Consider the following 26,035-nt stretch of genomic DNA (forward strand, 5'->3'; position numbering starts at 1 on the left):
TCAGATGAGAGCTGAAGAGCAAATACCTGATGGATGCTGATAGATTGTTTTTAGAACTCCCTAAATGGGTGCATGGGACCTCAATTTAATGCCTCACATAAAGGTACTGCGTTGAAGTGGCAACCGAGTTTATGGGATTTCAACTGTCCAGCTTCTGATTCTAAGACAAAAGAGCTACCACTGTGACAGGGTTGTACCAATTGTTAATTGATAATAATGTTGTTCTTTCCATCATCAGTGGCAATAGCAAGATCCTTTCAGTGATGCCTACAGGATAATGAGGAAATGTTTAAGGCCAGAAGAAATAGGAACAGGTGTAGGCAATTCAGCCCCTCGAGTCTGCTCTGCCATTCAGTAGGATCATGGCTAATTTGACATTCCTCCCATCTGCTTTCCTGCCTTCTCCCACTAATCCTTGATTCCCCAACTGATTAAAAATCTACCTATCTCAGCCTTAAATATACACAATGACTCTGCCCATGCAGCTCTCTATGGCCAGGAGTTTCAAAGATTTCACAATCCTCTGAGAGAAGAAATTCCTTTGTATCTCAGTCTTCAATTGGTATTTCTTTATGTCCTCTGGTCCGAGATTCTCCTGTGGGGCGGGGGGACATCTTCTCAACATTTATACAGTCAAGCCCTGTAAGAATCCTAAATGTTCCAATAAGATCACCTCTCACTCTTCTAAACTTCATAAGACATTGCTCCATACTGGGGATCATCCGAGTGAACCTTCTCTGAACTGCCTCCAATGAAACAATATCTTTTAAATATAAGAACCAAAACTGCTCTCAGTACTCAAAATGTGATCTCACCAGTACATGTCGAACTGTAGTAAGACATCCCTGCTCTATGCTCCAACCCTTTCTAAAATAAGGACCAATTTCCATTAGCCTTCTTGATTACCTGTTGCACCTGTGTACTAGCTTTTTTGTGTTTTGTGCACAAGTACCCTCAAGTCCGTCCATGTTACAGCTTTCTGCATTTTTTTTCCACTTAAATAATACGCTGTTCTTTTATTCTCCTTCCCAAAATGAACAACTTCACATTTTCCCACATTGTATGCTATTTTCCAACTTTTTACCTACTTAATAAACCTATCAGTATCTCTCTGTAAACCTTATTCCCCTTGCAGCTTGCTTTTCCACTTACTTACTTTTGTGTCATCTGCAAGCTTCACTATGTGCATTTGATTCCTTCCGCCAAGATATTAATATATATTGTAAACAGTTCCAATCCCAGCACTGATCACTGTGGAATCCCACTAGTTAAAGTTTGCCAACCTGAAAAAGAACCCCCTTATCCCTACTCAGTTTCTTGCTAATAAGCGAATTCAACGTTTCGGGCAAAAGCCCTTCATCAGGAATAAAGGCAGTGAGCCTGAAGCATGGAGAGATAAGCTAGAGGAGGGTGGGGGTGGGGAGAGAGTAGCATAGAGTACAATGGGTGAGTGGGGGAGGAGATGAAGGTGATAGGTCAAGGAGGAGAGGGTGGAGTGGATAGGTGGAAAAGAAGATAGGCAGGTCGGACAAGTCAAGGAGGCAGTAACTGAGCTGGAAGTTTGAAACTAGGATGAGGTGGGGGAAGGGGAAATGAGGAAGCTGTTGAAGTCCACATTGATGCCCTGGGGTTGAAGTGTTCCGAGGCGGAAGATGAGGCGTTCTTCCTCCAGGCGTCTGGTGGTGAGGGAGCGGCGGTGAAGGAGGCCCAGGACCTCCATGTCCTCGGCAGAGTGGGAGGGGGAGTTGAAATGTTGGGCTACGGGGCGGTTTAGTTGATTGGTGCGGGTGTCTCGGAGATGTTCCCTAAAGCGCTCTGCTAGGAGACGCCCAGTCTCCCCAATGTAGAGGAGACCGCATCGGGAGCAACGGATACAATAAATGATATTGGTGGATGTGCAGGTGAAACTTTGATGGATGTGGAAGGCTCCTTTAGGGCCTTGGATAGAGGTGAGGGAGGAGGTGTGGGCACAGGTTTTACAGTTCCTGCGGTGGCAGGGGAAAGTGCCAGAATGGGAGGGTGGGTCATAGGGGGGTGTGGACCTGACCAGGTAATCACGGAGGGAACGGTCTTTGCGGAAGGCGGAAAGGGGTGGGGAGGGAAATATATCCCTGGTGGTGGGGTCTTTTTGGAGGTGGCGGAAATGTCGGTGGATGATTTGGTTGATGCAAAGGTTTGTAGGGTGGAAGGTGAGCACCAGGGGCGTTCTGTCCTTGTTACGGTTGGAGGGGTGGGGTCTGAGGGCGGAGGTGCGGGATGTGGACGAGATGCGTTGGAGGGCATCTTTAACCACGTGGGAAGGGAAATTGCGGTCTCTAAAGAAGGAGGCCATCTGGTGTGTCCTATGGTGGAACTGGTCCTCCTGGGAGCAGATACGGCGGAGGCAGAGAAATTGGGAATACGGGATGGCATTTTTGCAAGAGATAGGGTGGGAAGAGGTGTAATCCAGGTAGCTATGGGAGTCAGTGGGTTTGTAAAAAATGTCAGTGTCAAGTCGGTCGTCACTAATGGAGATGGAGAGGTCCAGGAAGGGGAGCGAGGTGTCAGAGATAGTCCAGGTAAATTTAAGGTCAGGGTGGAATGTGTTGGTGAAGTTGATGAATTGCTCAACCTCCTCGCGGGAGCACGAGGTGGCGCCAATGCAGTCATCAATGTAGCGGAGGAAGAGGTGGGGAGTGGTGCCGGTGTAATTACGGAAGATCAACTGTTCTACATAGCCAACAAAGAGACAGGCATAGCTGGGGCTCATACGTGTGCCCATGGCTACGCCTTTGGTCTGGAGGAAGTGGGAGGATTCAAAGGAGAAATTGTTAAGGGTGAGGACCAGTTCGGCCAAACGAATGAGTGTGTCAGTGGAAGGGTACTGTTGGGGACGTCTGGAGAGGAAAAAACGGAGGGCTTGGAGGCCCTGGTCATGGCGAATGGAGGTGTAGGGGGATTGGATATCCATGGTGAAGATAAGGCGTTGGGGGCCAGGGAAGCGGAAGTCTTGATGGAGGTGGAGGGCGTGGGTGGTGTCTCGAACGTATGTGGGGAGTTCCTGGACGAGGGGGGATAGGACAGTGTCAAGGTAGGTAGGGATGAGTTCAGTGGGGCAGGAGCATGCTGAGACAATGGGTCGGCCAGGGTGGTCAGGCTTGTGGATCTTGGGAAGGAGGTAGAACCGGGCAGTGCGGGGTTCCCGGACTATGAGGTTGGAAGCTGTGGGTGGGAGATCTCCTGAGGTGATGAGGTTCTGTATGGTCTGGGAGATGATGGTTTGGTGATGGGGAGTGGGGTCATGGTCGAGGGAGCAGTAGGAAGAGGTGTCCTCGAGTTGGCGTTTGGCTTCAGCGGTGTAGAGGTCAGTGCGCCAGACTACCACTGCGCCCCCTTTAGCCAGCGGATAAAGGGGGCGCAGTGGTAGTCTGGCGCACTGACCTCTACACCGCTGAAGCCAAACGCCAACTCGAGGACACCTCTTCCTACTGCTCCCTCGACCATGACCCCACCCCCCATCACCAAACCATCATCTCCCAGACCATACAGAACCTCATCACCTCAGGAGATCTCCCACCCACAGCTTCCAACCTCATAGTCCGGGAACCCCGCACTGCCCGGTTCTACCTCCTTCCCAAGATCCACAAGCCTGACCACCCTGGCCGACCCATTGTCTCAGCATGCTCCTGCCCCACTGAACTCATCCCTACCTACCTTGACACTGTCCTATCCCCCCTCGTCCAGGAACTCCCCACATACGTTCGAGACACCACCCACGCCCTCCACCTCCATCAAGACTTCCGCTTCCCTGGCCCCCAACGCCTTATCTTCACCATGGATATCCAATCCCCCTACACCTCCATTCGCCATGACCAGGGCCTCCAAGCCCTCCGTTTTTTCCTCTCCAGACGTCCCCAACAGTACCCTTCCACTGACACACTCATTCGTTTGGCCGAACTGGTCCTCACCCTTAACAATTTCTCCTTTGAATCCTCCCACTTCCTCCAGACCAAAGGCGTAGCCATGGGCACACGTATGAGCCCCAGCTATGCCTGTCTCTTTGTTGGCTATGTAGAACAGTTGATCTTCCGTAATTACACCGGCACCACTCCCCACCTCTTCCTCCGCTACATTGATGACTGCATTGGCGCCACCTCGTGCTCCCGCGAGGAGGTTGAGCAATTCATCAACTTCACCAACACATTCCACCCTGACCTTAAATTTACCTGGACTATCTCTGACACCTCGCTCCCCTTCCTGGACCTCTCCATCTCCATTAGTGACGACCGACTTGACACTGACATTTTTTACAAACCCACTGACTCCCATAGCTACCTGGATTACACCTCTTCCCACCCTATCTCTTGCAAAAATGCCATCCCGTATTCCCAATTTCTCTGCCTCCGCCGTATCTGCTCCCAGGAGGACCAGTTCCACCATAGGACACACCAGATGGCCTCCTTCTTTAGAGACCGCAATTTCCCTTCCCACGTGGTTAAAGATGCCCTCCAACGCATCTCGTCCACATCCCGCACCTCCGCCCTCAGACCCCACCCCTCCAACCGTAACAAGGACAGAACGCCCCTGGTGCTCACCTTCCACCCTACAAACCTTTGCATCAACCAAATCATCCACCGACATTTCCGCCACCTCCAAAAAGACCCCACCACCAGGGATATATTTCCCTCCCCACCCCTTTCCGCCTTCCGCAAAGACCGTTCCCTCCGTGATTACCTGGTCAGGTCCACACCCCCCTATGACCCACCCTCCCATTCTGGCACTTTCCCCTGCCACCGCAGGAACTGTAAAACCTGTGCCCACACCTCCTCCCTCACCTCTATCCAAGGCCCTAAAGGAGCCTTCCACATCCATCAAAGTTTCACCTGCACATCCACCAATATCATTTATTGTATCCGTTGCTCCCGATGCGGTCTCCTCTACATTGGGGAGACTGGGCGTCTCCTAGCAGAGCGCTTTAGGGAACATCTCCGAGACACCCGCACCAATCAACCAAACCGCCCCGTGGCCCAACATTTCAACTCCCCCTCCCACTCTGCCAAGGACATGGAGGTCCTGGGCCTCCTTCACCGCCGCTCCCTCACCACCAGACGCCTGGAGGAAGAACGCCTCATCTTCCGCTTCGGAACACTTCAACCCCAGGGCATCAATGTGGACTTCAACAGCTTCCTCATTTCCCCTTCCCCCACCTCATCCTAGTTTCAAACTTCCAGCTCAGTTACTGCCTCCTTGACTTTTCCGACCTGCCTATCTTCTTTTCCACCTATCCACTCCACCCTCTCCTCCTTGACCTATCACCTTCATCTCCTCCCCCACTCACCCATTGTACTCTATGCTACTCTCTCCCCACCCCCACCCTCCTCTAGCTTATCTCTCCATGCTTCAGGCTCACTGCCTTTATTCATGATGAAGGGCTTTTGCCCGAAACGTTGATTTCGCTGCTCGTTGGATGCTGCCTGAACTGCTGTGCTCTGCCACACCACTAATCCAGTATTTGATTTTCAGCATCTGCAGTCATTGTTTTTACCTTCTTGCTCATAAGCCAATTCTATATCCGTGACAATGTACTACCTCCAGTGCCATGGGCTGTTACCTTCTGACTCAACCTAATGTGTGGAACCTTGTCAAGCAACTTAGAAATCTAATTGCAACACACTTACTGGTTACATTGTATCTGTTCTAGTTGAGACTGAGCTGGAAAATGTCTAATAAACACTACTTTCCTTTCATGACTCAGCTTGGTTAGATTATGATTTCCCATATACTGGCTAATCAATCTATAGTTACCCGTTTTTTGCTCCCCTCCTTTTTTGAATAGGGGTGCCATAATTGCAGTTTTCCAATCCCCCAGTACTTCTCTGGAATCCATGGATTTTTGGAAAATTACGAACAACATATCAGTATCTCTGTAACTGCTTCTTTTTAGAATCCTTGGATGCAAGCCATCATGGCCAGGGGTTTTATCTGCTTTTAGCCCATAAGTTTGTTTAATACTACTACTTAGTGATAGTACTAAATTTATTCCCTATGTTCTTTAGTATTAATAGAATGTCCAAAGTGAGTTCCACAATAAAGACTGTTGCAAAATATTTGTTTATTTGTTTCCTCTGCCATTTCCTTGTTCCTCATAACTATCTCATCAGATTCATTTTCTAAGGTGCCTATATTCTCTTTAACCTCTGTTTTTCTTTTTATGTTGAGAGTTTTATGTTCCTCACTAGTTGCCCTCATAGTTTATTTTCTTTGCCTTTATTATCTGCTTAGTCCATCTTTGCTGGATACTGAATTTATCCCAGTTTTCAGGGCTATCACTATGCTTTTTGTTAAACATTATACCCTTATGAACCTCCTTGGTTAGCCAGGGTTGATTTATCTCTCTCTTAGGATCTTACCTCGTCACTGGGATTTATTGTTGCAGAGGGTCATAAATGACTCCCTTAAATGTCTGTCACTGTTTGCTAACTCTACTTCCTGGTAATCTATCTGCTCAGTCTACTTTAACTAACCCTATCATTATAATGCCCTTTGTTTAAGTTAAATTTAACTTCGTGTGAATGGTGGAAGAAATGAGGAAAGAGGAAAATGAGAAGTAAGTCAGGTGGATGAGTGCAGAAAAAGATTCACTGAAAACATGTGGAGGAAGCTAATCAGGAAACAGCAAATGACATTTAAAGTTCACAGAGGGAGCTCATAGGGCCAGAGAGGAATGCAGCGAGGGTTCATCAGACTTGGTCCCAGGATAATGGGACTTTCCTATGAAGAGAGATTGCACAAATTGGACTTGTATTCTCTCAAGTCTCAAAGAATTAGAGTGATCACATTGAAACTTACAGCATGTTTAAAAGGATAGATAGGATAGATGCAGATAAAATGCATATCATAGTTGTGGAGTCGATACCTAAGACATGCAATTTAAAAATAAGAAGGATGTCACTTGCCTCTGAGATGAGATTTTTTTTAACTCAAAGGTTGTGAAGCTTTGGCTTTTTAAACCACAGAAAGCTGTGTTTTGAGTATGCTTTAGGTAGAGATTGATAGGTTTTTGATTACCTTTGGGTTATGGGAATGGGCTGGGAAAAAGGTATTGAAATGTTTAATTAGCCATGATCCTATTGAATGGCAGGGTAAGCTCAATGGGCCGAAAACCTACAGCTGTTCATGTGTTCCTATATTTAGTCATAGTGCCCCAGATTAATATGTCTGGGTAGTAGAACATAACCTCTGATTCGCTTTGGTGGAGGAAGTAAGGAAACAATGTCATCTTTGTACTTTGTGTATGCAGATTTAATTTTGATTGAGAGTCAGCAGATAAATAGCGAGTTTTTTTGTTTACAATGGTAGCAGCATTTTTAGTCGGTGGAAGATGCTGACTTCTTTTATTCTTTCACTGGAACATGTGTGTCACTGACTACACCAATATATATTGGCATATTTTTAATGGTCCTTAAAACAGTGAGCTGACTTTTTAAACTGCTAGTCTATGTGTTGAAGCTATACCCACAGAACTATTTCAAAGGGAGTTCTTGGATTTTGACCCAGTGACAGTGAACGAATGGTTTCAGATCCTATTCATATACCTTTTAAGTGTTGTAATTGTACCAGCCTCCACCACTTCCATACATGTACCAGCCTTTGCCTGAAAATGTTGCCCCTTAGATCTCTTTTAAATCTTTCCCCTCTCACCCTAAACCTATGCCCTCTAGTTCTGGACTCCCCCATCCCAGGGGAAAGACATTGTCTATTTACCCTATCCATGCCCCTCATCATTTTATAAACTTCCATAAGGTCACCTCTCAGCCTTCTATGCTCCAGGGAAAACAGCCCCAGCCTATTCAGCCTCTCCCTTTGGCTCAAACTCTCCAACCCTGGCAATATCCTTGTAAATCTTTTCTGATTTCACAACATCCTTCCTATAGTTTTCTATGTTTCTATTTATATAACCCTGATGAAGGGCTTTTGCCTGAAACGTCGATTTTCCTGCTCTTCGGATGCTGCCTGACCTGCTGTGCTTTTCCAGCGTCACTCTAATCTTGACTCTGATTTCCAGCATCTGCAGTCCTCACTTTCACCTAATGCTGAGAAGTGCATACAGTGTAATCCAAAGGAGAGGCAGGAAATTGCTGGGGCTTTGACACTGCTTTTTAATTCCTCTCTGGCCCCAGAGGAAATGCCAGAGGATTGGAGGGCTGCTAATGTTGTTCCACCTTTTAAGAGGGCTAGTAGAGGTCAACCAGAAAATCACAGACCAGTGAGTCTCACCTTAGTGGTAGGGAAACTATTGGAGAAAATTTTGAAGGAGGAAACTAATGCCCACTTGGGAGGCATAGCTTAGTTAGGGGTAGTCAGCATGGCTTTGTCAGAGAAAGAGTCGAAGAGTGTGGTGCTGGAAAAGCACAGCTGGTCAGGCAACATCCAAGGAGCAGGAGAATCGACATTTCGAGCATAAGCAAATCTTAGCAGGACTTATACACTTAATGATAAGGTCCTCAAGAGTGTTGCTGAACAAAGAGACCTTGGAGAGCAAGTTCATAGCTCCTTGAAAGTGAAGGATAGTGAAGAAGGCGTTTGGTATGCTTTCTTTTATTGGTTAGAGTATTGATTACAGGAGTTGGGAGGTTATGTTGCGGCTGTACAGGACATTGTTAGGCCACTGTTGGAATATTGCGTGCATTTCTGGTCTCCTTCCTATTGGAAAGATGTTGTGAAACTTGAAAGGGTTCAGAAAAGATTTACAAGGATGTTGGCAGGGTTGGAGGATTTGAGCTATGGGGAGAGGCTGAACAGGCTGGGACTGTTTTCCCTGGAGCGTCAGAGGCTGAGGGGTGATCTTATAGAGGTTTACAAAATTATGAGGGGCATGGATAGGGTAAATAGGCGAAGTCTTTTCCCTGGGATGGGGGAGTCCAGAACTAGAGGGCATAGGTTTAGGGTGAGAGGGGAAAGATGTAAAAGAGACCTAAGGGGGCAACTTTTTCATGCAGTGAGTGGTACGTGTATGGAATGAGCTGCCAGAGGAAGTGGTGGAGGCTGGTACAATTGCAACATTTAAAAGGCATTTGGATGGGTATATGAATAGGAAGGGTTTGGAGGGATATGGGCTGGGTGCTAGCAGGTGGGACTAGATTGGGTTGGGATATCTAGTCGGCATGAACGGGTTGGACTGAAGGGTCTGTTTCCATGCTGTACATCTCTGACTCTATAAGCTCTTCATCAGGAATGAGGGGGTGGCCCAAGGAGGCTGAGAGATAAGTGGGCCGGGGGTGGTGTTGAGGTGAAGGTAGCTGAGAATGTGATAGGTAGATGAAGTTGTGGATGAAGGTGATAGATCGGAGAGGTGGATGGAGCGGATAGTTGGGCAGGAAGATGGACAAGTAGGATAGTTCAAGAGGGCAGTGCCAAGTTGGAAGGTTGGATCTGGGCTAGGGTGGGGGAGGGGAAATGAGGAAATTGGTGAAATCGGCATTGATTTAAGCAATATAGATGAAAATGTGGGAGGAATGTTCAGCAAATTTGCAGGCAACACTAGATTGGTCAGAAAGGATGTGCAAGAATGTGCCAGAGGTGAAGGATTTGAGCTATAGAGAGAGGCTGAATAGGCTGGGACTATTTTCCCTGAACATCAGAGCCTGAGGGATGACCTTATAGAGGTTTATACAATCATGAGGCACGGATAGGGTAAATAGACAAGGTCTTCTCCCTGGGGTGGGGGAGTCCAGAACTAGAGGGCATAGGTTTAGGGTGAGAAGTGAAAGATTTAGAAGAGGCCTAAAGGGTAACGTTTTTACGTAGAGGATGGTACATCAATGGAATGAGCTGCCAGAAGAAATGCTACAACATTTAAAAGACATTTGGATGGGTACATCAATAGGAAGTCTGAGAGGGATAGGCAAATGGGACTAGATTAATTTAGGCTATCTGGTGGACAAGAATGAGTTGAACTGAAGGGTATGTTTCTGTGCTGTACACCTCTATGACTCAAAGTGGTTATTAGCGAAGAAGATGATTATGGGTTACAGGAAGATATAGGTGGGTGGTCAGATGGGGCAGACAAGTGGCAGATAATATATAACCTTGACAAGTGCAAGGTGATGCACTTTGGAAGAAGAAACAAGCTGCAGGAGCATTTAATGAATGGCAGGACACTGGTAGCTTAGAGGAAGAGAGGGATCTTGGGGGATTTATTAACAGAGCTGAAAATGTGTTGCCGGAAAAGCGCAGCAGGTGAGGCAGCATCCAAGGGGCAAGAGAATCGACGCTTCGAGCACGAGCCCTTCTTCAGGACGTCGATTCTCCTGCTCCTTGGATGCTGCCTGACCTGCTGCGCTTTTCCAGCAATTCATTTTCAGCTCTGATCTCCAGCATCTGTAGTCCTCACTTTCTCCTGTTTATGAACAGATCCCTGTAGTCGGCAGAGCACATGAATAAGAAGGTTAAGGCATATGGGACACTTGTTTTCATCTGTCTGGCATACAGTATAAGAGAAATTAGGTAATATTTAAGTTGTACAGAGTGTTGGTCAAGCCACAACTGGATTACTATGTGCAGTTCTAGTCACCTCACGACAGAAAGGATGTGATACTACTAGAAGGAGGTACAGAGGAGCTTCACCAGGACATTGCCTGGGATGGAGAAATTGAGCTATAAAGAGAGACTAGATAGGCATGGATTGTTTTCTTTAGAGCAGGGAAGACTGCGGCAGTGGGGATGGTCATGGTTAAGGTATATAAGATTGAGAGATTTGGTCAAGTAAAGAACAGCTGATGTCCTTGGTTGGCGGGTCAATCATGAGAGGGCATAGTTTTAGGGTAAGTGGCAGGAGATTTAGGGGGAATGTTTTCACTCAGTGAATGGTGGGAATCTGGAATGCACTAACTGGGAATGTAGTGGAGGCTGGAAACTTTACAACCTTTATAATATTTGAAGTACTCATCCAAATATCCTTTTAATCAAGGATATGGGACCAGTGCAGGGAATTGGGATGATCGCACTTTCAGTGATACTTATGTCTGCAGATTCGATGGTCCAAAGGCCCTTTTCTGCGCTGTCTCAATCTTCGACAGTCAATGGCTGGAAAAGCTGAACATTTGAGAACCCTACTGAAGAGCACTGGTGTTATGACTCAACAAGATAGAATCCACAGTTGATGGGAAAATGCATTTCAAACCAGTAAGAGAAGAACAGCAAGGGTGAGCTAGGAATTTCAAGGAGCTGGAGCATTGGTCAATCCAAGGCAGTTACAGATTACTTTGGGTGCTGATGATCTGTAGGACCAGTCCCAAATAAGATTTAGCTGGAGAGCAAATGGGTATCCGAGGTTGTGAGAGTAATTTTAAATCCCTGTTGAGCAAGGAGAACTTTTTTGAAAAAAAGGAAAAGAACAAAAATCTGTGGATGCTGTAAATAAGAAACAAAAATACAAATTTCTGGAATGCTCAGCAGGTCTGGCATCATCTGTGGAGAGAAATCACATTTAACCTGACCCTTCCTCTGAACTGATAGTAGCTAGGAAAATGTCCCGTTTATGTGCAAAAAGTGCAGAAGGTGACCTTGCCTACCATCCCACCAGCATCCACACCCAGAGGATCATCAGTTGTCATTTCTGCCACCTCCAGCAAGATGCTACCACCAGACATGTATTCCCCTCCTCTCCCTTGTTAGCTTTCCACAGGGACCATTCCCTCCGGGACATCCTGGTCCACTCTTCCTTCATTTCCAACATCCCCCCCAGCCACAGACTTACGATACCTTCCCCTATAACTGCAGAAGGTGAAACACTTGTCTATTTTGTTCCTCCCTCCTCAGTATCCAAGGGCCCAGACACATCTTTCAGGTGAAGCAGCCGTTAACCTGCACTTCACACAATCTGGTCCACTTCATTTGCTCCTGAAAATGTGGTCTCCTCTACATTAGGAAAATGAAGTGTAGACTGCATGACTGCTTCACAGAACACTTAAATACTGTCTGCAAAAAAGATCCTGAGCTTCCAGTTCCCTACCACTTCAACAGACTACCCTAATCCCTAGCCAACATCACTGTCTCAAGTTTGCTGCAGTGCTACAGCGAAGATCAGCGCAAACTGGAAGAGTAGTACCTCATTTACGACTTGGGAACCCTGCAGCCCTCTGGACTCTATCGAGTACAGTAACTTTAGGGCGTGAGCTCTCCCATTTCCTTATCCCAACTCCACATATCAGGCCTTGTTAACACATAGTCAGCTATTAGACGTAACCGATTGTTAGCCACTAACAGTTGCCATTAATAGCCAATCACCTGCCTAACCATATCGTTATCCACTCCTTTGTCAGTCCAACTGTTCTCTGTCTCTTTGGGCTGTATCCCTACATAGTGTTTACTCCCCCCATATTTTCCCCCACCCCCAAATTTCCTAGCTATCAGTTCTGAGGAACGAGTGCTTGACCTGAAATGTGAACTCTCCACAGATGCTTTCAGACCTGCTGAGCTTTTCCAGAAATTTCTGTTTTTGCTTTTGTTTAAAAAAAAGGAACAGATTTCAGGCTGGGAAAGCAAGAAGTAAGTGAAATACTTATAGTTCAGATAATGCTGTCATAGCTGGTGGATACCATGAGACATAGAGAAATTAAGGGCCACTAAATCAATTTAAAATAAGGCTGCTGAGCAGAGAAAGAGACAAAGCCAGAGTCGCAGTGATTTAGAAGCTTAAACAGACAACTTAAATTAGGAGATTATTGAGGTGGGACTCATCCAGAAAAATATTGCTAAAAAAATAGCCAATGGGGTTCATCTAGGAAAAAAATTATTAAAATAATTCAGAAACAGAGCTTACTGGGAAAACTCAACAGGTTTGGCAGCATCTGTGTAAAGAAAACAGAGTTAACATTTCAGGTCTGGTGACCCTCCTTCAGAACTGATATGTACCTAGGAAAAACTTGGTATATATGCTGAAGATGGGATGGGGGTGAGGGTTCTGAACTCAGTGATTGGGTGCAGATGAAGCCCAGAGAGAGAGACGCAACAGTTGGACGGGTTTTCTTTTATTAAAATAGGTCATCTGGTAAAGCAGAAAACCAAAAGGACCGCAAATGCTGGGAATCTGAAACAAACACATTAATTTCTGGAAAATCTCAACAGCTCTGGCATCATTTGTGGAGAAGAATCAGTGTTAATGTTTTGGGTTCAGTCTTCTGAAGGATCATTAGACCCAAAATGTTAACTCTGATTGATCTCCATCGATGCTGCCAGGCCTGCTGAGATTTTCCAGCAATTTTTGTTTTTGTTATTAAAGCAGACACTCTGATTCAGTCATTAAAGCTTTTAAGGAAATGGGTATTTTTGACTAGAGACACCACTTAAAGGCAATCATTCTCAATTTTGACAGTAAATGTTCGGAGGTTCCCCTACAGCAGTATGTGGTAATAGCATAATTTTACTGATGAATTGGAAGCACTCAAAGCAAAGAAAATAGTCTCAATTATTTGAATGATTTCACAATCATCAAATATTGTACTGCCAGGAAGATATGTTCTCACATGGTGGGCCAAACAGAATATGGAATTGGACATCTTGGGGAACTCATTCTTAAGATACAGAATTGCTTCTAAACTAGATGCTAGACAAAAAGCTGAACACTTTAATGCAGTTATGTATGCAGTGGAATATACTGCCTTTTAAATGTTGTAACTGTACCAGTGTCCACCACTTCCTTTGGCTGCTTTTCCATACACACACCACCCTCTGTGTGAAAAAGTTGCCCCAAGGTCCCTTTCATATCTTTCCCTTCTCAGTTTAATGTTGCAGACAGTAGAAAAGATCATGAAAGAGTTGCCCTTTCGGGTCCCACTTTAAATTTTTCCCCTCTTGCCTTAAACCTATGCCGTCTAGTTTTGGACTTACCTAGCCTGGGAAAAAAACCTTGGCTATTCACCCTCTCCATGCCTGTAATGATTTTACAAACCTCTATAAGGACACCCCTCAGCCCAGCAACGTCTTTGTAAATCTTTTCTGAATCCTTTCAAGTTTCACAACATCTTCCCTATAGTAGGGAGACCAGAGTTGAACACTGTATTCCAAAAGTGGCCTAAGCAATGTCCTGTACAGCTGCAAAATGACATCCCAGCTCCCGTCCTCAATACTCTAACAAATAAAGGCAAGTGTACCAAACGCCTTCTCTCTATCCTGTCTACCTGCAACTCTGCTTTCAAGGAACTATAAACCTGCACCCCAAGGTCTCTTTGTTTGGCAACACTCCCCATGGCCTTATTGTTAAGTATATGGGTCCTGCCCTCATTAGCCTTACCAAAATGCAATGCCTCACATTTATCTAAATTAAATTCCATTTGTCACGCCTTTGCCCATCTGATCAAGGTCCTGTTACAGCAAAAGGTGAGTGAAGCAGAAATCCAGAAGAAGCACAAGTTAGTTCCAAAGCAGACAGTCAACTTATCACATGAGATTGAGAGAATCTTTTCAGTTGTCAAGGTACAATACCCAAAATGACACACATGAAAAAGGACAGACAGCAGATGCTAACAATGATCGTGGACCAGGGAAACCTCAAGCACAAACAGTGCGCACCTATTTTAAATAAAAAAGGATTTGTCTATTAAATAAGTCCCTTTCAGAACATGTGCTGAGCAGGACACAGTCACAGAACAGCAAGAACTCAAATAGCTACTCACAAAAAAGTTTGAGGTAGGACAGGCTATAGTAGAAAAGAAAGCTGAAGGTGTTCAGAGAGGACTTAGCATTTTGGCAAAAAGATGTTTATAATAATTGTGATAATGCTGCTCTTTTAACAAGGTTATGTTGTCCTTGGCTTTTTTTCAGAGAGGTTGTAAAAGACACAGACTCCGAAAACTCAAAGTTGGATGGGTTTTAGGGTCAATTTAATTATAGCTAACAGTGCCTCAGTCAAAAGGTTTTTAAGTTTTAAAAAAAAATTGTACAATGAAAAGGGAGCGGCTAGTTCTCCTATCTCAACTTTTCTCTGGTTTGATTTGGTTTTGGCAGTCTGGCTATTCACTGAAAACAGTCAGGCAGTTTGAGGCTGCTGGTCCAAGAAACAGCCACATGGAAGAAGGTGTTCCATGCTGCCACCTCCCCCTCTCCCGTAAGGCCCTGTGTTTTATTTTACCTTTTGTGCCAAGGAATGTTTATGGGGATTGTTGAAAGTATTTGGAGCAGCATCAGTAAGTTTGGATAATCTTTTGGTATTTCGGATAGGTGAAGTTATTAAATATTCTGTTCTGTTTTGTTTTTGTTTCATTCGGTAATCTTGTAAATAAAGTCTGTTTTGTTTTAAACAAAGTGGTTTGCCCAGCTGCATCACTCATGGAATATCTGCATTACACCTGCTTAAACAATTAGAAAAGTTAGGGTCTGGGCTACTTTCTTGAAATGTTTTGAGGGGGTCTGGCCAGGCCCATAACACATTGACATCTCAAACTTTCAAGCTCAATACAGGGGCAAGTCAGTATGTTATCAGTTAGAGCACCACGGGTGAAGAAACTTGTGGAGCAACCTACTATGGTGTAAATGCATGGTCACTTAAGATCAAAGGACACACCACTGGAGCAGGTGGGCCATGAACTTTGACCTCCTGAGAGATAGGGATATTACCACTGCCATAAGCGCCTTGGGTAGATTAACAGTATGGTAAAAGCAACAGTGCCACATAAGTTGTGTCAGACTGTAGAGAACTGTCCATATTTCAGGCGTTGAGAATTCTCACTCTTGAGCATGAATGCATGTTTTGACCTGACTCATCTTGAAATGATGGAAGAACACAAATTAATTAAAGTCAGGAAACCACTGGTCAAGTGACAGCAAGTCAAAAAACATTTGGATATTATACAGCCAGTTGTGGAACAAACAGTGAGAGGATAGTTGGGAGAAAATTTTATCTGGTTCCAAAGACTTATCACAGAAACTAAACAGAAGTCAGAATTTTTGAGATAAGCTACATTGACATAAGAAATTTGTTTTTATACTGTCAGCAAGATGGTAACCTGTAACATCTTGAGTTGTCAGAAATGTTTTCCATTTTTAACAGGATGAAGGAGAGTTGAAGGTTAATGAGAAATCACAAGCATGCAGATAACCAATGAGCAGCACACTTCACAATTGCGGAATCCTTAACTGATTAAACTCTGATTACAAACAGCTTCATGAACAAACAGTGATGATAAATTTAAGGATGATGCCAAATGCTGAGAAGCCACAGTTTGAAGCACAACATTTTACATTTTTTGAAAGCAACTTATTATTTTACAGATATTTCCTTCCCAGAAATAAGTCTCAATGTTGAAAGTTATGTGAAGCAAGATGCAACCCTGAAACAGCGTGACTGAGGAGGTTCTGACCTGAAACGTTGACACACCTCCTCTGATGCTGCTCAACCTGTTGTGCTTTTTCCAACTCAACTCTCTATCCACTCTTACCGAGAAAGTGAACATTTTGATTTTACCAGTACTTCTATCATCAAGAATTAAATAAAGTGTTAAAGTAAAGGCTGTACGCACTTCAGCACAGAATTACAAATTTCATTAAAATGCTGCTCACACAGATTGAAGATATGATGCAACTCCATGGAAGCCACCATTGAGAAGGGATGACCATGGCCCAAATATTCAATACACCAAGAAGAAATTGCCAAGTTCAGAGGTCCAGAATATCACCAAGGTGAAATTACCTAGTTTAGTGTTCCAGGATGCGAAAAAATAAAATGTGCTTGTTTCAGCAGGAAGCCTTCCTTCGTGAATGAAATTCAAACGAAGAAGATCCTCCAATTTAAAAGCATGCTCAAATCTCATTCAAGATTAGAGTGGTGCTAGAAAAGCACAGCAGGTCAGGCAGCATCCAAGGACCAGGAAATTTGACGTTTCAGGCAAAAGCCTTTCATCAAGAATGGGGCCTCATTCCTGATGAGGAGCTTTTGCCCAAAATGTCGATTTTCCTGGTCCTCGGATGCTGCCTGACCTGCTGTGCTTTTCTAGCACCACTCTAATCTTTACTCTGATCTCCAGCATCTGCAGTCCTCACGTTTGCCTCAGATCTCACACTGTCAACTGTCATTGACCCAGAGATCGACCAATTCTGGTGACAGCATATTCTGGGAGAATACTGAAACTTTCAGACGGCTTGAATTTATGAGATGGGAGAGTGGTGCAGGAAAGAGGGGCTGGCTTAATGGACCAGCGTTAAAAGTAATTATCTACTCAAAAATATAAATATAATTGGGGGGAAGCTTTGGGGAGATATTGTTCAAGGATGTTAGAGTCCGAAGGGATTAATGTATTAACTATCACCTATTATGATGATGTCATATAGATCTGGTGAGAGAATACCTTAAGGTCTCAAACAAGTAAGACCTTCCATTTGGTTCTTCTCCTTAGTATCTGTAACAGTGGTATTCTCATCAGTGTAACTTATACATAGTTGCCACGTATATACTCGTGTAAGAGTTAAACTTTTTAGTCTATGTTTTAAGGTTAAACTTATGGGGTCAACTATTACATGGATACTACTTTCGAAGGGCTGAAATTCATGTCCGTCAAAGTTCATACTGTATCATTAGAAGCCCAGTTGATCTCTATAAACAAATAAAGAAAAAGACGCATGAATTACAGTAATTCCCGGAAAAAGAGAATAGAAAATAAAATGAATTGGTAATTATTCCATCCACCATATTTTTTATTTTAAAAAAATTACGTTGGAGCGGCAATGACATCATCGGGCGAGACTGGAATACCGGACCGGAGCCAGATGGCCAGACGTCCGGAGTCCCAGAATGGAGCAGGACGGCTGGCAAACTGGAATCCCGGAATGGAGCGGGATGGCTGCCACAGAGCAGAACAGCTGTACAAAATGTGAATACTAATTATAGTGCTCGTTCAATAATGAACTTAAGAAATCTGAAGCCTAACTTTGGTGTGATTTATGTGAAGAACTAGGATCAACCTTGACATGAGATACATGGAAAATTCCAGATTTTTTTGGCCAAAAATAGGAGGTTGACGTGCATGAGATTGACTTTTACTCAAGTTTATATGGTACATCTTGTTAAAGAAAAGTGTTTTCTCATGAGATAACCAAGTGGTTTTTATCTACCTCACTAAATCAAGTCGGCCGTATAGATTCCGAGCAAGAAAAGGGATGCTGGCAGCATTCTATCAAATAGCTGATACAGTATAATGAGCAATGATGAGGATTCACCTCACAATAGACACTAGATGGAGGAACTCCTACGGTGACATTCTGGAACTGAGATAATTGATCTCCAACAACCACAGCCATCTTCCTTTTGTGGTAAATGTGCCTCCAACCATTAGAGCATTTTGCACCTGATTCTAATTGACATCAGTTTTACTTGGGCTTCTTGATTACTCAGGTAATGCTTGACTCAGACAATAATGAGGTCAGGAGTTGAATGGACCTAGCAGAACCAAACTGAGCATCAGTGAGCTGGTTATTCCTTTGCAAATGTCACTTGATAGCACCTTCCTTTACTCTGCTAATGATTCAGAGTAGACATTTGAGATGGCAATTGGCTGGATGGAATTTGTTCTGTGTTTTGTGACAATTTGGTAATTTCCACATTGACAGCAATATGACACTGTTGTAACTGTACTCGAACAGCTTGGCTAATGCTGTGATCGGCTGTGGAGCACAAGTCTTCAGTACAATTGTCAAAATGTCATAAGGGCCCATAATCATTGGAGTGTCTTGTGTCTTCAACCATTTCTTAGAATCACTTAGAGTAAATTCAGTTTGTTGAAGATTGGCATCGTAGTGCTGAGAAACTGAAGAAATCCAAGCAGGATCATTCACTCAGCACCTCTGGTTGAAAATGGTTGCAAATGATTCAATGTTATTATTTTACACATGATTTCCCACATTGATTTGTGTAAGTTTCTATCACACCATTCGCAACTGGATGAGGTGGGACTGCTTTCACTGCCTGGCATGCAAGTAGTCTAATGTCATCCATAAGATCTTAAACATCTCTATTAGATGTCCCCTTGATTTGGACTGCTCAACAATGAGTAGACCTAGATTCTCCAGTATATCTATATCTGTAATCCTTAATATAGAGTCATATAGCATGGAACCAGAACCTTCGGTCCAACCAATCCATGCTGACCACTTTCCCTAACTAAACCAGACCCACTTGACCCTTATCCCTCTAAATCTTTTCCTATTCAAATGTTTTTTAAATGTTTTAACTGTACCTGCATTTCCCACTTTCTCTGGCAGTTCATTCAACACATGAACCACCCTCTGTGTGAATAAGGTTGCCCCTCAAGCTCCTTTTAAATCTTACTCCTATTACCTTAAAAGTTTGCCCCCTCGTTTTGAACTTACCCACCCTAGTAAAAAGACCTTTGCTGTTCATTGTATTTATGCCCCTCATGATTTTATAAACCTCTGTAAGATCAACCCGCAACCTCCTATGCTTCAGTGGAAAAAGTCCCAGCTCATCTTTATAATTTAAATCCTCTAGTCCCAGCAACATCCTGGTAAATCTTTTCTCAACCTTTCCTGTAGCAGGATGACTAGATCTATATGCAGTAGTGCAAAATCTGTTCTGTTCCTCTCAAAAATCTGCTTCATTTTTTTCTTAAAAAATCATTTATTCCTTTTATTCATTCAGAGGACATAGGTTTTGCTGGTTGGGCCAATGTCTGTTGCCTATCCCTAGCTGTGTTTGAGAAGCTGGAGAGCTGCGTTTTTGAACTGCTACAGTCCATTGTGGTGTAGGTGTATCTACAGTTATATTAGGGAGAAAGCTCTAGGATAATGACAGGGAGTGAATAGCAACATATGTCCAAGTTAGCATAATGAATGACTTGCACATGAATTTGTAGATGGTAATGTTCCCATGTACCTGCTACCATTGTTGTTCTAAATGGTAGCGATTAAAGGTTTGGAAGACACTATATAAATGTTGATGCTACTGAGTGTCAACATTGGAGGGAATGGGTGGTTGTGGATATGATACCAATCAAGTGAGCTGTTTTGACATGGATTGTGTTGAGCATCTTAACTGTTGGAGCTGCAATCATCCAGGCAAGTGGGGTATATTCCATAAAGCCCCTAAAGTTTGTGTTTTGTAGGTGGTGGACAGGCTTTACAGAGTCAGGAGGTGAGCTACTGGCTGTAAGATTCCTGGCCTCTGACCTCCTCTTGCAACCACAGTCTTTATATGGATGAATGGTCAGAATTGGGCACAATCTCAATGTATCTTCCCATGCACTGTTCCAATTAAACTTTTCCTGAACAACCTGTTCATCTCTAGTAATGGCTTCTCTTTCTTTCTTGGCTTTGCATAAGTTGTTGTGCTTTTTATCTCACCTCTACTGGCATGATCTCCAAACCATTGCCTCCTTTCTACATACAATTAGTTTCCTGCTAGTCTGTGATGTCAATTACCTCTGTCAAGTATATGTGGTAGTATTATGTGAGCTAATATTTGCATAGCCAAAGGGGTAAACTACAAGTGGTTCTTCTTTAACGCAATGGTTGCGTTCTTGTGCAACCCTACATTGTAGAAAAATCGTGCTTTAGAGACCGCACTTAAAGTGTTGGCGATGTAATCACCTTACAGCCAACACATGTTTTAAAAGTTTATGCTTTAGAAACAGTGTCCCCAATTCAGCAATCGCATTACAGCAAATTCACGTGAACAAAACAGGCATGATAGCAGAATTTTAAAAAAGTGTTGCTGGAAAAGCGCAGCAGGTCAGGCAGCATCAAAGGAACAGGAGAATCAACGTTTCGGGCATAAGCCAGCAGACCTGTATTTGCAATTTTTCTCTGTAAAAAGGTTAGAATAAAATAAGATGGTGAAAATTTTACTGTAAGTTAATTTGCGGATATGTTTTCCTGAAATAAAATGATTGGTTGTAGTTGAAAAATGTTTCTTTTCACATCGTAAAATTTCAATTGGAATTTAATTACAGCAACGCAAACACGCATCTTTCTGGCGAGCAGGACCTTGATTTTGATATCTTAGCAGAACCTAATTCATCAAAAGGACAGAAAGTCGGTGATGTCACAACTGTGAGTATTTGCATTTTTGTATGGCAGCTTTCTTCAAATGGGAGAAATTTAAGTCGAGTTATCTCAATGAATGTTTTATAACGGAAAATATCTGCACTGTTACTTGTGCATTTCAGGCAACCTCTAACATTTGTTCTGACCAGGTGAAGAGGGATAAAGCAGATCCCGGTTTTTAAAAAAAGAAATACACAAGTACCACGGAAGCTGGAAATCTGAAAGAAAAATAGAAATTTCTAGAGAAGTTGAGGTCTGCCAGCTTCTGTGGAAAGAAAGCAGAGTAAATGTTTCAGGTCCAGTGAACTTTTTTTCTGGGAACCCAAGACTTCTGATGAAGAATCACCAGACATGAAACATTAACTCTGTTTTATTCCCATGAATGCAGCCAGACCTGCCAAGCTTCACCAGCAATTTGTTTTTGTTTCAGATCATCAGCATCTGCAGTTCTTTGTTTTATTTTTGTGACAAATTTATTACTTGTTAACCCTGAGAATAAAATATTTAAGATGCAGTAACAAATGCATAGAGATATAATGTTTATAAAGAGTATCTAATATAAAGGGGAGATCGGAGAATATTCAGTTTAAATGACCTAAAGAATGTTGCTGATTGGTTACGTTTTAACCTGAGACCACATTAGTTTAATTAATATCTTACATCCTCAGAAGTAGTAAATATTGAAGAGATCTTTAAATTCTCCATGAATGGATTTTTCTCTAATTTGCTTTATCTCTGAGTGGAACTGAGAGAAAATGGGAAGAGAAAGAGCAAACATTTTCCAGTTAAAGTTCCAGAACCATTTTTCTGTCTGCTGCTCTGCCAAACAGCTGCTTGAAATATAGCTCATTCACACAGTACTGTCTGGGCCTTTTGTTTTCTAAGCTGGATAATTTGCAGATGACTCTTATCTCCAACAAGTGAAACTTATCTATCCACTTTAAAAATGTTATTCAACAGGGGATGCAGATCTGAGTTTGATTGCCTTTTAAAAATATTAATTTTGTCTGAAGCTGTCTCACATTGGTTTCATTAAGCTGGGCTAATCTTTGCCCAGCTGATTGTTACAATTATTGTTTCTCACTTTGAGGTTTTCTGATATTAAAATCAGCTGATTGAAACCGATAATTATTAATCGATTTTTTACCACTATGATGACAGCATCATGTTAGAAGTAGGAGCAGGTGTGGACAGTTTTACTCCTCAAGCCTTCTCTGTCATATAAAAAGATCATGGCTGATGTGATCATGGGCTTAATTCCACTTTCCAGCATGTAGTCTATAACCTTTATAGATTAAAAGTCTGTCTAATTTAGCCCTCAGTGACCCAGTTTCCGTTGTCTTTGGGATAGCTAATTCCAAATATTAACTACCTCCTGCGAAAATAAATTCCTCTTCATCTCTGTATCAACTATTTCCATACAAGCGGAAACATTCATAAGCTTCCTCAAAATAGAACAAAGAAAGAACAAAGAAAATTTACAGCCCAGGAACAGGCCCTTCGGCCTGCCAAGCCTGAGTCGATCCAAATGTACCATCTAAACCTGTCGGTCAACTCCTAAGCGTCTGTATCCCTCTGCCCCCCACCTACTCATGCATCTGTCCAGACGCATCTTAAATGAATCTACCGTGGCCTGCCTCTACCACCTCTGCTGGCAACACATTCCAAACACCCACCATCCTCTATGTGAAGTACTTACCACCTCTCACCTTGAAAGTGTGACCTCTCGTTATTGAATCCTTCACCGTGGGGAAAAAGCTTGTCTCTATCCACCCTGTCTATACCCTTCATGATTTTGTAAACCTCAAACAGGTCCCCCCTCAGTCTCCTTTTTTCTAATGAAAATAAACCTAACCTACTCAACCTTTCTTCATAGCTAGCACCTTCCATACCAGGCAACCTCCTTGTAAACCTTCTCTGTACCCTCTCCAAAGCGTCCACATCCTTTTGGTAATGTGGCAACTAGAAGTGTATACAGTATTCTAAATGCAGTCGAACCAATGTCTTGTACAATTTTAACATGAATTGCCAGCTCTTATACTCAATACCCCGTCCGATGAAGGCAAGCATACTATATGCCTTCTTGACCACTCTATCCACCTGTGCAGCAACCTTCAGGGTACAATGGACCTGCACTCCCAGATCTCTCTGTCCATCAACTTTCCCAAGGCTCTTCCGTTCATTGTATAGTTCGCTCTAGAATTAGTCTTGCCTAAATGCATCACCTCACATTTTTCTGGATTGAAAACCATCTGCCACTTTTCAGCCCAACTCTCCAGTCTATCTATATCCTCCTGTATTCTCTGACAGTCACTGATGCTTCTATGTTTCCGTAAGGTCACCCAGTCATTCTTCTAAACTTCAGTGAAGACAGGCCTGACTGCTTCAACCTTTTCTCATTTTGCAACTTGTTCATTTTTGGGACAAACTTACTGAACCTTCTCTGAAGTGCGCTTCAGTACAAATACATTCCTCCTTAAGTGGTGTAGTCTCATCAATTCCTTATACAATTGCAACAAAACTTCCCAACTTTTATAGTTCCTTCTCTTTCTAGTAAGGCTAAAATTCCTTTGGTTTCCCAGCTGCTTGCTGTTCCTGGATGCTAACTTCAGTGATTAAAGTGCAAAGACACCCAGATCTCTCTGTGCCACAGCATTCTCCATTCTCCACAGTCTTTATCCATTTGGAATAGAAAGTCGGAATATTTTTGTTCTGTCAAAGTGGACAACTGCATATTTTCACATATGTTACACTCCATCTTCTCCCACTCACATAACATACTTTTATGCAGATTTATTTTCTGTTGTCACACAACTTGCTTTCTTCCCTATATTTCCATCAGTCTCAAATTTGGCTCCAGTACACTCTATCCCTTTATCCATGTCATTAATATTGTTTGTAAATAGATGAGATCCCAGAACTGATCTGTGTGGCACTTTTGTTCGATTTATTATTTTACATTTGAGAATGAGGGTTCCACCAATTGCCGTTGAGAAGGGGCTGGTGAGTTGCCTCCTTAAATGAGTGCAGTTCATTTGATAAGCACATCTACAAGGATATTAGGGAGGGAATTCCAGGATTTTGCCCCAGCATCAGTAAAGGAACATGGATATGTTTTAAAGTCAGGATAATGAGTAGCTTGGAGGGGAACTTGCAGGTGGTGGTGAACCATATATTTGCAGCCCCTTGTCCTTTAAGATGATAGTGATTGTGAATTGTGTTGTCTCAGGAGTCTTGTTGAGTTTTTGCCATGCATCTTACAGATGGTACACATTAATGATACTGTGCACCCCTGTTGGAGAGATTGAATGCTTATCAGTGAGCTGCCAATCAAGTGGACTGCTTTGTCCTGGGTGGTGTCAAGTTTCTTAAGTGTTGTTGGAGCTGCAGAGATCTAATTACATGGGGAGTATTCCTTCACCATGACCTGCTCTTATACCTACAGTAGTGCAGTTCAGTTTCTGTTCAATGTAATACCCAGGACATTGATAGTGGAGGATTTAGCAAGGATATTGCTATTTACAATTACAGTTTATCATCCTGAAACTGACACAATTATTCAACTCTGTTTTCTGCTGGCTAACCAGCCCTCTATCCATGCTGATCTATTTTCCCCCAATATTGTCAGTTCTTCTGAAGTCCTGTTGGAACCTCATTCACTTATTTTCTCAATGACAGATTGGCTAACTGGCCTGTAGTTCCCTGATTTCTGTCTCCCTCCCTTCTTGAACATAGATGTGGCATTTTCAGTTTTCCAGTCCTCTGGGATCTTTTCAGAAGCTGGGGAACTTTTATTTGTTACAGTCAACACAGCTGCTGTCTGTGCTGCTATTTCCTTTAAGATCATAGGATGCTGCCGATCAGGGACGTATCAACCCTTAGTTCCCTTAGTTTTCTAAGTACTTTTTCTCAGATAATTATTACTGTTAAATTCCTCTCTTTCTTTGTATATTCCTTTTCAATTATGTAGGGATGCTGTCTGTGTCTAGTCCAATAAACAGATTTAGAAAGTACTTGTTCAAAACCTCTACCATTTCCTGTGTTTCCCATTATTAATTCTCCACTCTGATCTTCGAAGAGGCCATTGCTGAATTTGACTGCTTTCTTCCTTTTTATATACTTGTGGAAGCTCTTCCTCATTTATTTTCATATTTTAATTTTTCTCTCTTTAGGTCCTTTGCTGATTTGCTGATTCTCTAGATCTTTTGTCCAAACACAATTTTCACAACTTTGTATGCCCTGTCTTTCAGTTTGATGCTATCGTTAACTTTTTAGCCACCAATGGTAATCCTTCTCATAGAGACTATCTCAATGTAATTTATGTTTGTTGGAAATTATTAAATATCTCCTTGAATGTCTGCCACCACTTTTTCACCATCTTACCTCAACCTATTTTCCCAGTCTCAGTTCCTAGTTCCTGACCCACAGGCCACAATCAGTGAAGATTAGGGACAATATTTCATCTTCACTAACACTCAACACTGGAGCCCCCCAGGGATGCGTACTCAGCCCTCTACTGTACCCGCTATATACCTATGACTGCATCACCAAATACCGACTAATGCCATTTACAAGTTCACTGATGACACCACCATAGTCAATCGAATCTCAGATGGTGACAAAACAGGCTACAGACAGGAGGTGGAAAACCTGGAAAAATGATGCACTGAGAACAACCTAGCTCTCAATGCTGGCAAAACCAAGGATCTCATTGTTGATTTGCGGTGGGATGTTACTCATGCCCCCCTACACATTAACAGCACAGTGGTGGAACAAGTGGGGAGTGTCAAGCTCCTGCGAGTGGTCATCAACAACAAGCTTTTTTGGATTCTTCATGTGGACGCATCAGTTACAAAGGCCCAAGAACGTCTCCTCTTCTTCAGGCAGCTGAGAAAATTTGGCAGGATGGCGAATACCCTTGCCAACTTCTTTAGGTGTTCTATTGAGAGCATTCTGTCTGGATGTATCACTACCTGGAATGGCAGTTGTACCATTCAAGATCTGA

At 43.1% G+C, this 26,035-nt stretch overlaps 1 protein-coding gene across 4 annotated transcripts in view; it reads left to right on the plus strand.

Annotated features, from left to right (window-relative positions):
* Nucleotides 1–26,035, plus strand: part of sanbr (SANT and BTB domain regulator of CSR) — an 808,920-nt gene that overhangs the window by 712,616 nt on the left and 70,269 nt on the right. For all 4 annotated transcript variants that reach the window (XM_072580998.1, XM_072580996.1, XM_072580997.1 and 1 more), the window contains one exon: nt 20,937–21,036. In XM_072580998.1, the coding sequence (XP_072437099.1) occupies nt 20,937–21,036 (100 nt within the window). The remainder of the gene's footprint in view (nt 1–20,936; nt 21,037–26,035) is intronic.

This window comes from Chiloscyllium punctatum, chromosome 11 (assembly GCF_047496795.1).
Source record: "Chiloscyllium punctatum isolate Juve2018m chromosome 11, sChiPun1.3, whole genome shotgun sequence".
In the NCBI taxonomy this organism is placed as follows: Eukaryota; Metazoa; Chordata; class Chondrichthyes; order Orectolobiformes; family Hemiscylliidae; genus Chiloscyllium; species Chiloscyllium punctatum.